Below are 12,533 nucleotides of genomic sequence, written 5' to 3' on the forward strand. Positions count from 1 at the left end.
GGTGTATGAGGGTGGTGTTTGGATCAAGCAAGTGTAACCCCAATTTGCCTCGAGTGGACGGTCTGGATACGATTGTATCCGAGTTGAGGGGTTGACGTGATGTGACGTGACGCATGGAGGAAATGGACCTGTGGTTGGCGTTTTGTGAGGTTCTTCTCCCACCTTCGCTTTCCTGAGACAGCATGGCTAGGTAGGTAGTGATCAGATACCTTGGTCGATATCAGCATTATGATTATGCATGACTCGCCGCTCAATTGCATGATAAAAGTATATGGTACTATGACTGGGACAACGATGAGTGTGCATATGTGTTTGCCTCAAAGGAAGTGTTTGACTCCTTGAGGTAGTGCCTGTGATATTGTTTGGCTCTTCAATTGTGTCTAATATGGCCATGTTCAAAACAGAAAAGAAACCCCTTGGTATCAAAACGCCTACGAAGTGAAGGGTCAATGCCGATCTCTGAGCATTCCCATGATGTACCCCGTGATGTGTCGTGTAATATCAACCCCAACTTGAAACCCTCCCATTCTACTGCTCCTGGCCTTGGACCTGCTCATCGCCCTGCGCCGCCCTCCGTGCCAGCTCCTCCCGGATCCTGCCCCTCAACTCTTCGACGGCGACCTCGGTCTCGAGCACCCTACCGACGCCGGCGCGCCAGGTATCGTCGAGGGCCTTGATCTCTGCTCCCACGGCGCCTTGGCGCTTCTGTCTCTCGAGGTTGACAATGTCGACCTCTCGCTTGGTGGCGGCGAGTTCGCGCTCAAGAGCCTGTAGTTCGGCCTCGAGGGCGTGGTTGCCGAGAAGCCAGGCATTCTTACCCCATCGGTCGAGCAGTTCGAGGTTGGTGAGACGCGACGAGAGGTAGCTGTGGGCAACGGCAGCTGAGGGGAGGGCCTCGGCAGGGGGTGCACTCGGGGAGGGCGCCTCGTAGCGGGAGAGATCAAGGGGAGCGAGGGGTGTCGAGTTGGATACGCGGGTGAGCTCGGCGGCTATAGCGGGGGAGAAGGAGGGCTCTGGGTGGGAGGAGGGTTTGGGGGGTTGTGTAGCTGCCTCGGCGGTTATGAGAGCGCGGGCCGCGGCGAGAGCTTCGGGGGAGGGTTCGGGGTCGACATCTGGGAGTATATTTGTTAGCCTTGTTTGGATGAGTGACGGGTGAGAGTCTTACAGGGGAGTGACTCGTGATATGCTGGGGGGACGGCCATGGTGATGGTTGGCTTGGTGTTTTGGTGAGACTCTGCTCGTGGTGGCCGTGGAAGCCAGATATTGTGTAGTGCTTGATCCAAATGTATCGCGCGATCACTCTATTTCAGCGTGATATCTCAATTGTTGCCTTGTATCGTCTCGAGTCGTCGTTGATTCTTGGTCGCGTCGCAAGCTTGAAGCTCAAGCATCACAGCCTCGCAAGCTCTCCTTGGAAATTTCGACGTGCTAAAACGCACAGACCACACCTCAGCCTCGCCCCCAGCCTTGGTGGCTTGACCCAACGCCCAGGCCAACCACGAGGAACCCGCCACCCCATCCGGGTATCGCGGGGTTCTTGCTAACCCCCCCTGTAAGTTTAGGGGTGTTACAGCGGGCCATCGCGATGCAGGTCACATCCGCAGGAGGGTCAATCTCCACTGCGGTCATGTATGGCGATAGCGATAAGGACGACGACATGGACGATGACTTTAGATGGGTAGAGAGTGATGGAGAGATGCTGGTGATGAATTGGTATTGTAATCTACGGTACATTATCCAGAGAGGTCAAAATACAGAAATGCTTTAAAAAAAAAGCAACTTTCAAAACACAAGTTCCAGCAGGACCCAGCTTCAGCATCACCATGCCGACACCCACCAACCACCATCCACGGCCATCCATACATTCCCATCACAGCAAATGAGACAACCCCCCTGCGTACATTCCATCACGGCTGAGTGCCGAAAGAGCACACACAGTATCACACAGGAGCACTGTGATGCTTACCCCTTCCCAGCGCTAGCAACCTGGGGATGGGCGCAAGCGAGGGATCGGCAGCGCCGCCGTGGCTGCTGCTCCTGATACTGTGCTGGAGGGGAGTTTGAGGGAGCGGGGTAGAGAAAGAGAGAGATGAAGGGGGCTTTTTTGTCGAGGATAGACAGGGCAACCCTCTTTGGTTATTCGCTCAATGGGTTTCTGGGCATGTCCCTATCCGTCTCTCATTTGCTGCAGGTGAACTCGTGATGGTCTCGGGTCTTGAGGCCCGGCAGCCCAGCTGAGTTAGTGGGTTCCCGGATTTGAAAGACCGCATCTTCATCGGATATGCATGTTGTAAGAGGGGCATTTGATGTCAATGAGACAAATAGTCATGACAAGACATGGAACTCATGCAAGGAACAGTAGTTTCGGCTGGGCTCATATGAGCATCTTTCCAGCCTTGTCGTCGCTTTGTTGATAAGCTAAGCTAATGATACAGTAATACATCTGGCCGTGTGGAAAAAGAAGTCTTCACAGGCGGTCCATAACCATGATCCACGTCGAGATCAGTGAATAGCCACGAGGGTCCGTCAACTCCGTCCAAAATTGCCGTTCCGATTCCCCCATCCGTTTGATCAAGTATTCATCCCCTGATAATTCTGTTGTTTCATTCGTTTCATTCCATGTCGTTTCATGCTTGCATTAAGAAAAAAGATCAAACCTTGCCCCCTTGTTCCTTGTACAGTTGGACCCTCAAAAAGTTGCTGCTGCCAAACATGGCAGCGAGCGTATGACTATCGGCCTCTCGAGGAGGATGCGATATGCCGATTAGGAGGAGGATCGGCCGCTCTCGGAAGAGTCGGTCTTGGTGAGGTCATCATGGTCCTCCTCCTCAGGGCCATGGACCGACTCCTCAAAGACGGGCTCGGGCTCGTTGACTTCGAACTTGGTCTTCAAGTCTGAGACGTGGTGTGAGAAGCTGCTGCTGTTGGAGCGGCGACGAGCGTTGGTAAAGGTGAAGTCTTCGTCAGCGATGTCGTCGTTGACGGTTCCCCTAGTAGCCGTGTTAGTGCGCTGTCGTATAGTCAAGAGGTTTCCGAGTCACATACCAGTTACCTCGACCAGAGCCGTCCTTCTTCACCTTCTTGGGGTCGACATCGGCATAGCCGTGCTTGGCAAAGAAGCGAGGAAGATGCTCAGTGGGGAGGGCGGTGCCCTCAGCGAGACCCTTGTGGTCACGGTCGTTGGCCTTGTGAGAGCGAGTCACTACGAGAGATGGAGTCAGCATGAGGTTGAGGACAGAGGTGGGCAGTGAGCTAACTTGTGAGAGGTGTAGAGGGGAAGACGCTTGGTGGTACAGATGGAGAGTCGTGTTGATGCGAAGATGTAGTTGTAGATGACAAGTGATGGATGATCAGGATGATGAAGGATGGGAAAGAGGGGTTAAGATGCTCGAGAACGAAGGGGGTTTGGATGGCTTTTAAATGGAGGCCCGGCCAAACGTCACCAGACAGACGCAGACCCGAACGGCAATCGCCAGGGAGCCCCTTCCCCGGGCGAGCGAGTTTGGGTGCTCCATGCGGGTGCGGGGTGCCGGAGTCTGTACTGGGCGGCGAGGCAGGTACTCCGTGTATACCTCGACTCCGGGAGACGGAGGAGGGACGAGGGAGCAGGGGGACGAGGAAGTGGCGGGAGGCGGCAGGGAAAAGGAGACTATAAACTTACTTTTGATGAAAGAGGTGTGAGGGACTAGTTGGGAGGCGATGTTATGCTGATGAGTGTGCGAGAGTAAAGTGTTGCGATGTGATGTGAGGAACAAGTCAAGTTCTTGTGTAGCTGTTGCTCAGATGCTCTTATTCAAGGCAGACGGGCACGTGTTGGGTGATGGCGATTGAGCGTTGATTGATTGTGTAGGCAGCGGATGTAGACAGTGAATCAACGTTGGATCCCTGTATTATGTGTGTGTGTTGGAGTCTTGTTGGAGAGAGGTGTGCTTGAGACGGATGAAGGTGTTGGATCTCAAAAAGAGATGTTGTTGTTGGTTCGCAATTGGTTGGCGTTGATGGTTGTTGATGGGCAGACAGATGCTGGATGGGATAAAGCGAGATGCAATCCAGGGACAGCTCCGAAGCTTTATATCCCGAGAGTCACGCGAGGGACGCTGGGTGATGGCATCACCTCGTGCCCAATCAGGTCATGGCCCGGCCGATGTTCCCTAGGCAGGACGTCGACGAGGGGAAGCTCCCAAAGCTCCTCCCCTGTATGGATACCTAGGTAGGTACCTGTGTAGGTAGGCAGATTACCAGGTGAGCTTCGCATCTCCCCCCAACAAGATGGAAGCGAGCGAGTGCCGGCCCCGGAGACTGGGATGGATCAATTGACCAACGCATACGGAAGAGTCATTGCAACCAAGGGCCCAGTTTCTTTCCCCATCATTCATGATGATGATGGTCCATCATGGGTCTCGGTGCAAGCAGCGCCTCACTCTGGCTCCACCTTCTCAACTCAGTGGGGAGGGGATCTTGTCTTGGTACAGTAGCGGGCGGGTCTCGTCCCCATCCCGTCCGTTATCGCGTGACCTGACGCAAGCAGCCGCCGCCCCAACTCTATGCCTCTCACGACCGAAGCTCTACAAGCACGTTACCACTGCGGGGGAAGAGTCACAAACATTCCAGCCCCCGGGACAAAGGAGACGGAGAGAGATTGCGAGCAATTGCAGAGACAATTGAGGTGATTTGAGCACAGGCCGTGATGCAGATTGTGCAATTCAAATCCCATGACGATGCTCGTGCCATTGCCCGTGGTCAATGGCCTCAATTGAATCTCGCCTCCCCTTAACCCTCCCAAATCTAGTACTGTACTGTAGATTCTTTAGCAGGGTTTCCTTGGCCGCCCCTTCCCCGGCGCTTAAACGACAGATTAGCTATCCCATCCATGGTCAAGTTTGCTGTGCTGTCCTCTCTGACTGGCGGCACCTACACGCCATCCGTCTCTTGTCTTGACCAAGGCGGTGCGTGCGTTCGCAGTAGCCAGCAGCTGTAACATGTTACGCGTGAGCAAAAGCTCCTCTTCCTTCGGCGGCGGCGGCGCGCGCGTATAGGACCAGGTGACCTCGTGGTGAGCAGAGCAACTGACGTCGGTGTGTCTCTCAAGCTGCAGCAGGGGTCTCCTGTTCCCTGCCTCCTTCCCTTTCTCTCTTCGGCGGTCGGCGGCGGGCGGTCCGCCTGGCCACAAGAGAGGAGGATCCGCTAAATTGCGGGGATCCGGGGTACGCAGGTACCGGCGTACGCCCTAGGAGAGTGCCGCTGATAGCGATAGCTGAGCAAAAGGTCGTCAACAGATACGAGGGAGTGCAAGCATGTAATCGAGAGTCTAGAGACTCAATTGAAGTCCAGACGTGCCTGCATCGTCTTGTTTCGTCTTGAGATGCAAAACAGAGGAACTTGTCGCGGATATTGGCTGATTCTTACTACTCCCAGCGTCACATTGACCAATTCCAACGAGCCGCATCTGCCGGGGAACCACCCGCCAAATCTACCTTTACCTACCGACGAGCCTCCTTCCCAAAACCAAAGTGTGGGTCGCCATTCTTCCAACGTAACAAGAACCCGATCTCAGCGTTTCCCCATCATGATAGGATAGACAAGTTACAAACTCCCGCCAAGTCCGATGCCGTTCTCGGAGTTCGAGCACTTGCCTGGCCAGCATCGACATTGGGGTGGGTCCCCCGAAACTGGAACTGACTCAGCGGGCCACGCGCTCCTGTTCGTCAGGCGCAGCGGTGCACATGACCTCATCGACCCATTCCCGAACGACACCTCGAACAACGGAAAGCACTCGAGCAACTTCTCAGGGGTTTGAGCCAAGTTGGGCTCCAATTGCCCAATTGCAAGCTTCAATTGATCTCGAGCTCTTTCTAGCTAGTTCTTGATCCCCTATTTTTGAGCCTCATGGAACAAACAAACCCCCCTGAGATCAAACCGCGACTTCAGCTTCCCCCCTCCTCCGCGATCGCTCATGCATGAGCCACACGTCACAGCTCGCCACTCATGGCGCCTCTCGCGATGTCCACGCCCGAGGTATCCGCTTCGTTCCAGAAGCAACAAGAACCAGTAGACTCCAAGAAAGGTCCCATGATCGTCCCCATGCCCCATTCTTATCGCAATCACCGACTCTCTGCTTGATACAGTGGACAAGTGTTCAAAGCTGTTTGGGAATTACGCAACTCGGGGCCGAGTGCTTGTGATATCTCCAGATGGGTCATTATGCTCAGAGTTGGTAACATTAGCGCGTGGCTGGCTTCGTGACTTTCCTTGACTCCCCTCGAAAAGCACCTTATCAACCCATCTCAGCCATGGCGTAACCGTAATCATGGTTCACCTCATGGTCATGACTACCTGCATACGCTTATAGATATCGCGATACTCTATCTTGATCGTATCATCTCCTATCAAGTTTAACTCGGTTGCCTTCCGAGGTTTGAGTTGTGATATCACTCTTCAAACGTTATCAGTCTATGGCGCAACATGATACGCAATCATGCTCATCCATGAGATTGTCAACTAGGCACAGCGAGTCAAAGGTCAGTTTGAGATAGGGCGAATGGATGCTCATCGTCGACCTTGATCTTGCAATTTCGGCTTCCTCTTTGTGTGAGCTCACGATAAACCGCTCGCTATGCGTCAAATCATGTCGATTAAGCTTGGTTTTGGTTCTCATTTTTTCCCTGCTGCCATAGCTCGCCTCTATCTCCTCGTTTCGCAAAAGAAAACTCATTAACTTACGCCTAAAGTACACTTGCAGCTTCATCCTCATTCCAAGTCTAATCAAACATGTGTTTCCCACTCCCCCCTTAGTAGTCCCTTCAGCCTGCCTATGTGGCTGCAACCTACCGACGTCCCATCTTGGAAAACTCGTTCTGGTATCGCAGCTTGAAACCGTTGCACAGTGCTCGCATGTCGGGGTACTGGTAACCCTTGAGCTCAAAGCCCTGCGGGATCGTTCGCACCGGCAGCCCTATCACCTTGGCTGTCCGGCTGGCCTTGAAGCACAGCCAGAAGTACCCAGGGTGCTTGGTGTCGATGCAGAATGCGTACGTTGACTGGTTCGGGTTGGCGTTGATGTATGTCGTTAGCCAGTTCTCTGCAGCCCCTTGTTAGCATCATGTCCCCTGTCTGATCCAATCCATCTTGTGACACTTACCCGTCTCTCCCCGAGATCGGCTCTGGAACTTGTCGTGCCGCATCATCTCCTCCACCTTACGCACCATGGCCTTGACGTGCTCCACGATCAGCTCGTCCAGATCACTGTACGTGTACTTGCCGCCAACGCGCAGCAGCTTGCCCACCGAGAACTCCGTCTCCTTCTGCATCTCCAGCACGTCGATGTGCTGGTAGACACCATCCGCAACCTTCCACGTGACCGCCAGATGATCGTTACCCTTGGACGAGGGACGGATAATCACCTCGCCGTTGGGTTGCGATCCGAGGTACTCCTCGGCCTGGATACCGTTGAACGGCTTGAAGTTGGGATGCTTGACCACACGCTGCGTTCGGCCCGTGGTCTTGTCCTTCTCCCGCAGCTCCTCCTTGTCCGCAGCTTCAAGGGCGTAATCCCACCCATCACGTCCAAAGTTGATTGGTCGCTTGTACGGAATCCGTAGCGAGTCTTCCCGCATTGACAACTTGGCCATGAAATCCTTGTAGTTGATGTCCAGGATCTTGGCCTGCGCTGTCTGTCCAACACTGAGCACCTCCTTGATGGACGCGCGGTGGCTGGCTTCATGAGCCTCGACTCTGCCCTCGATACCACAATCAAGCTTGACAATGGCAAAGTCATCCTTGACAATTCGCACGTTGACGGGCACAATCATGCCGTCGCAAAGTGTCAACTTGGTTTCGCCAGTGAACATGGTAAAGATCTCTGAGGCCGTCAGCAGGCCAAAGTTCCTTCGCAGCTCCTCGTAAGGAGCCTGGAGTTCGGCACGAATCGTCTCCAGAGTGGCTCGCTTGCGTTGACTGTAGTTCCTCTCAAGCTGCTCTGCATACTCCTCCAGGACAAGCTCGTTGACTTTGTCCTGCTCATCTTGCTTAAAGAGCTTCCGCACGATTGCACCCGGGCCATTCTCGTCTGTCTCAGCCTTGACGTCTTCCTCATCAAGCTCCAGAGCGTCGGCCGCCATCTTGCGGCCAAGTTCGTAGTCTTCAGGGTGCACACGCGTGTTATCCAAGGGATCAGAAGACGGGTTAGTGGCCTCGTATTCGATGAAGAGGAAACTCGCGCAGTTGTTCCACACCCTGGGACCCACGACTGGCAACTTGCCGCTATCGGGATCGCCAACGAGTTCATCTCTGGTGTTAACAGCGCCGCCGTTGGCATTGATCGCCTTTATCACGCTCGAGGCTTTTCGTGGTCCCAGACCCGAGACGTACGGCAAGAGGTTGGCAGTGTAACTGTCGGTCATGGCTTCATTAATGTCGACACCACACAGATTGACCATGTCAACCATGGCCGAGTCGAGGTACTTGGCCAGCTTCTCCGGGGGGAGGAGGTTCTGGCACGGGTGGTAAGAGAGGGAGGTAACATCCCTGCCGAGGGCGGCGTACTCCTTCATGGGGTTCTGCATGTAGCGTGCCAGGGCAACGCAGTACCTTGTGACAGGGTTGAGGCTTGGGTGCTCGGCAAGCGCTCGGGGGCTGTCCTTGTACAGGCGGGCCACCTCGTCGTTCACCACCACAACTTCCAAAGGCTCCGTGCGGTAGTCGTTTGTGTCGGGGTCCTCAAACTCGGGACCCATGAGGCCCTTCTCGGTAACTAGAGTCTCCAGGTCACGCACGAGCTTGTTGGTATCGGCAGACCAACCACTGACACCAATCACATCGGGTCGACGGCGGTTGACAACTTCAACAAAGTCCTCTCGCTGGCGCTCGTCTCGAGCAAGATTGCCAAACTTTCCTTGCTCAATCACTCGTCCATCTTCCTCGACCCAAGCCCAGCAGACGGGGTCGCGAGCAGGGTCGCTCATACCATTGGAGAGAACCAGCACACGAGGAGTGGTACCCAAAATCATGCCCTTGGGCTTGTAAGGCGCCTGGTCGAGTCGCTTGGCGTACTCTTCTCGGCACATCTTGAGCACCTCATCCTGACAGAACGTTCGGATGACTTCCTTGACGTTCTTGGCAATGATCTTCTCCAGTTTGGGGTATGCGAGGTCGAGGACCTTCTTGCGTTCTTCCCGCCATTGTTCCGCTCGATCACTGAAGTTCTCCGACTCGAACTCCTGATAAAGTTGCCTGCGGAAGTCGTATCTGGCGGGCATATCAAGCTTGATGCTGACCAGTCCTTCCTCCTCGGCCTTCATCATCTTGAGGAAGAGCTCAGGCTGATGAACAAGGTCGGCGATGGCCTGGTTCTGCAGGTACTTCACCTCATAGTAAGGATGGGTCTCGTCAATCCTGCGCAGTCCCTTGTCGGTTCGTCGACAGCTGATCTCAGCAGCCTGGTAGTACGAGTTTCGGAAATGCTTGCGCATTCTTGGGCTGGCAAATAGCTCCTCTGCATACATCTGTCGTGCTGCGTTCATGACCTGATCGCCTGTGCTGAAGTTATCATCAATCAAGCTGTCGGCCAAGTCCATAGGATATTGAGCGTCATCATCAGGAGACACCTTCTTTCCCTGTCGCAAAGCATTCTTGGCGAGCTGGTCCGCGGTAATACCATAGGCACGAACAAAGTTGTATGCCTTGCCCTGACGGACTCGCTCCAGGAGATTCGACTTGGAACCCGGCCGCTTCGTAAGGGAAAGGTTGCCAGCCATGGCGGCAAGGTCCTTGAGCTGGGGTCCATACTGGAAGTGCAAGTAGTCCTGCAGATCCTGGAGTTCCTCCATGGTTGTAGCCTCGGGAATCATCTCCTCCACAATTGAGTCGTTGATATCCAAGCCTCGAAGGTTCTCAAAGGTCTTTTCGAGAGAGTTTCTCTTGTCCACGAAAGATCGGAACTTAATATCCAACTCCAAAATCTTCCAGAGGTCATCTTGGTTCAGTAGCTTCTCGGCACTGATGACATATTCAGGGGCATCGGGATCGTCGCGGTTGGGATTGCGCGTCTTTCGAGTATGAAGCAGGTAGTCTTTGCGGTGTTGGAAGACGTAGGGCACTTCCACCTCATCGACAATGAAGAACTCGAGGACTTTGCCAACAGCTTTGCCGAATGGGCTCTGCAGATCGGGAGCCAGGCCCTTCTTTGGCCACAGCTGGTTGGTAATCCATCGTGCCTCCTCTCTGAACTGCTCGGCGGTGAGCTGCAGGTTCTTGAAGTTCTTTCGGTCGAGTTGGAATCGTTCAGGCTCGTCGGTGAAACGGATCTCGTTATCCTCATCGGTTAGGAGCTTCTCCTTCAGCTGGGACGGTTCGAACACATCCTTGAGTTCGATGGCCTGCTCCTCTCTTTCACGGTCTTCTTCCTCCTCTTCCATCTGGAGTGCCCAGTCGTAGTCCTCGCCATTGCCGAAGATAGCCTCCATGTCGTCCAACGCGTCCTTGTCCAGATTGGTGGTGTCAATGACATGACCAACACCGCGATCTCTGGGTCGAGCGACTTCGGCATCTTCCATCTCCCGTGCTTTGACATCAGGGTCGTCGGGGAAGTCCTCTTCGATGAAGTCTTCAAACTCGTCGACCTGTCCTCGGTATGACCTGCCATAGTTTCGTTGCTCGCCCGCGTCATCTTCGTCGTCGGAAAAGATTTCTTCTAGGCCACGACGTTCGGATGCGCGATCTTCGCCGCGGTGGCCGCGCTTGAGACGCTTGTACTGGGACTGTGGTCAAGGTTAGAGGTGTCAAGGGGTCGAGGTCGCGCAGGCTGCCGACATGAAAACTCACCTGACTTTGAGGCTTGGGTCGCTCGCCAAATTGTTCGCCGATCAGCTCTAGATCATCTTCATCTAGTTGCTCCTCCTCTTCGCGGTCGCGATGCTCTCGCTTTCTTTTGACCACGGGTCGCACATCAGCGTCATCCTCGTCAACGTCGTCTTCGTCCTCATCTTCGTCGACGATGAAACCTTCGCGAACCTGTAGAATCGGCGCATAAGCCACAGTGCCTTATTTTAGAGGCTCGAGGCCAAAACAAACCTTGCGAGCTTCCTCTTCATCGTCATCGTCTTCCTCCTCCTCGCTCGAGTCTTCGACGGCAGGTCTCCGTCTACGGTCGCCACCATCATCCTCGTCAAAAGACTCGTCCTCCTCCTCCTCGTCCAACTCGGCCTCCCCAGAGATTAAATCGCGCATGCTGTTGCTCATGTTGACGATTTGCGATGCTGCCGCGCAGGCAACAAAGCTTTCTTGGTCGGCTTCGGGGGTCGATTGCTCGAGAGTTGAGCGAGAAAGTCGGTCGCGAGCTTGTTCCCAGGCTCACTGGACTCGCGTTTGCAGAGAAGAGGAAATAAAGGTGGGAGAAGTTTGATGATGAGCTTTCCTGGAAAGCTTCTGGTATTTGGTATTTTTTTGGACATGCGCTGGAAGAGCAACACACGTGCAGCGTGCAGCCTTGTCGCGACTGGCAGGGGTGCACGGAAGCAGTGATATTCCGAGCCGAAGGAGTGCAGCCTGCCTCAGCTTTGGCGTCTGCAAGCTCTTCAGCGCCCTGACAGTTACTCAGATAGGAGTACATCGAGAGGGATCTCTCGAAGTTTCTAAAATCCATCCTTTCAATATCTAACCCGAGTTCTTTATTCTAATCTTGACTTTAACTACAATATTCGTTCAAATATCTTAGGACCAGCCATGAGAGCACACAAGACAAAGAGTGTGGCGTTGTGGCTGGAACTTCCCCTTTCGTATTAGGCATGGTGCTATGCAGAGAATTTGGGGGCCGAGGAGGAATACTGACATAATCATTCATCCAGTGATGAAAGTTGAGCCTCCTCATTGATGCTGGTCTGGATACCTAATAACCTACTGTACCTACACAAGGACAAGGCGTTTGGCTCCATGCGCGACACCGATGGTGGATTTCTTAATGCAACCTCACTCTCTTGCAAACGGAGCCGGATTCAATTCGTCAAAGTCTCCAAAATCTCACTCAAACCTGGTCCAAGTGCCGACTTCGTGATAGTGCCGAATCGACCGGCGGTTGCAGGAGCGTCTGGTCTATCATCCCTTTTTTCATGCTCAACCGCGGGACGAAATCATGCCTGTCAAGCCTCGCCTGAACCTCCTATCTGAATGGATGCCGCGTATTCTTATTCTACCAGTGTCGTGATTTACGGCAGCCACGGATGTGCTCTAGACGTGGCCGGAGATGGGGGGTTGGTTGACCTGTCGTATGAATCTAATGTAGGACCTAAATTATCACACAGCTCCCATGTTACCTCGTCGCAATCCTGAGTCGATGCGTGCACCTAGCTCGAGGCGTGGAGTGTCTCAAATCCCTACCTGGCCAGTCTCCATCCCCAATCGCCAACCAGGGGCATCACCTCCTGGGCTTGGGCTTGGGCCTCAATCAGCCGCTATAATTACTCCGTGTTATAAGCCTTTACTCCGTCCCGTCGTCGTCTCTCCCCTTACAGCGAGTGGCCCACCAGATCAGAGGTACATAA

At 54.0% G+C, this 12,533-nt stretch overlaps 3 protein-coding genes across 3 annotated transcripts; all 3 read right to left on the reverse strand.

Moving 5' to 3' along the window:
* Positions 1-528: 528 nt before the first annotated feature.
* LRP88_02973 (Pre-mRNA-splicing factor SPF27) lies at positions 529-1,202 on the reverse strand (the record flags this gene model as incomplete). The annotated part of the gene is made up of 2 exons (XM_083239604.1): positions 529-1,112; positions 1,166-1,202. 2 exons carry the CDS (start codon positions 1,200-1,202, stop codon positions 529-531), a joined length of 621 nt encoding a protein of 206 aa, XP_083104734.1.
* Positions 1,203-2,764: 1,562 nt separating this feature from the next.
* LRP88_02974 (ATPase-stabilizing factor family protein) lies at positions 2,765-3,224 on the reverse strand (the record flags this gene model as incomplete). Its single annotated transcript, XM_083239605.1, has 2 exons — positions 2,765-2,990; positions 3,046-3,224. The coding sequence occupies 2 exons, from the start codon at positions 3,222-3,224 to the stop codon at positions 2,765-2,767; spliced, it is 405 nt and encodes a 134-aa protein (XP_083104735.1).
* A 3,600-nt stretch (positions 3,225-6,824) lies between these two features.
* On the reverse strand, positions 6,825-11,235 carry LRP88_02975 (chromatin-remodeling histone chaperone SPT6; the record flags this gene model as incomplete). Its single annotated transcript, XM_083239606.1, has 4 exons — positions 6,825-7,078; positions 7,139-10,754; positions 10,819-11,007; positions 11,068-11,235. The coding sequence occupies 4 exons, from the start codon at positions 11,233-11,235 to the stop codon at positions 6,825-6,827; spliced, it is 4,227 nt and encodes a 1,408-aa protein (XP_083104736.1).
* Positions 11,236-12,533: the final 1,298 nt, after the last annotated feature.

Source organism: Fusarium phalaenopsidis (assembly GCF_050370095.1).
Source record: "Fusarium phalaenopsidis strain FUZ10S chromosome Unknown contig_32286, whole genome shotgun sequence".
Lineage (NCBI taxonomy): Eukaryota > Fungi > Ascomycota > Sordariomycetes > Hypocreales > Nectriaceae > Fusarium > Fusarium phalaenopsidis.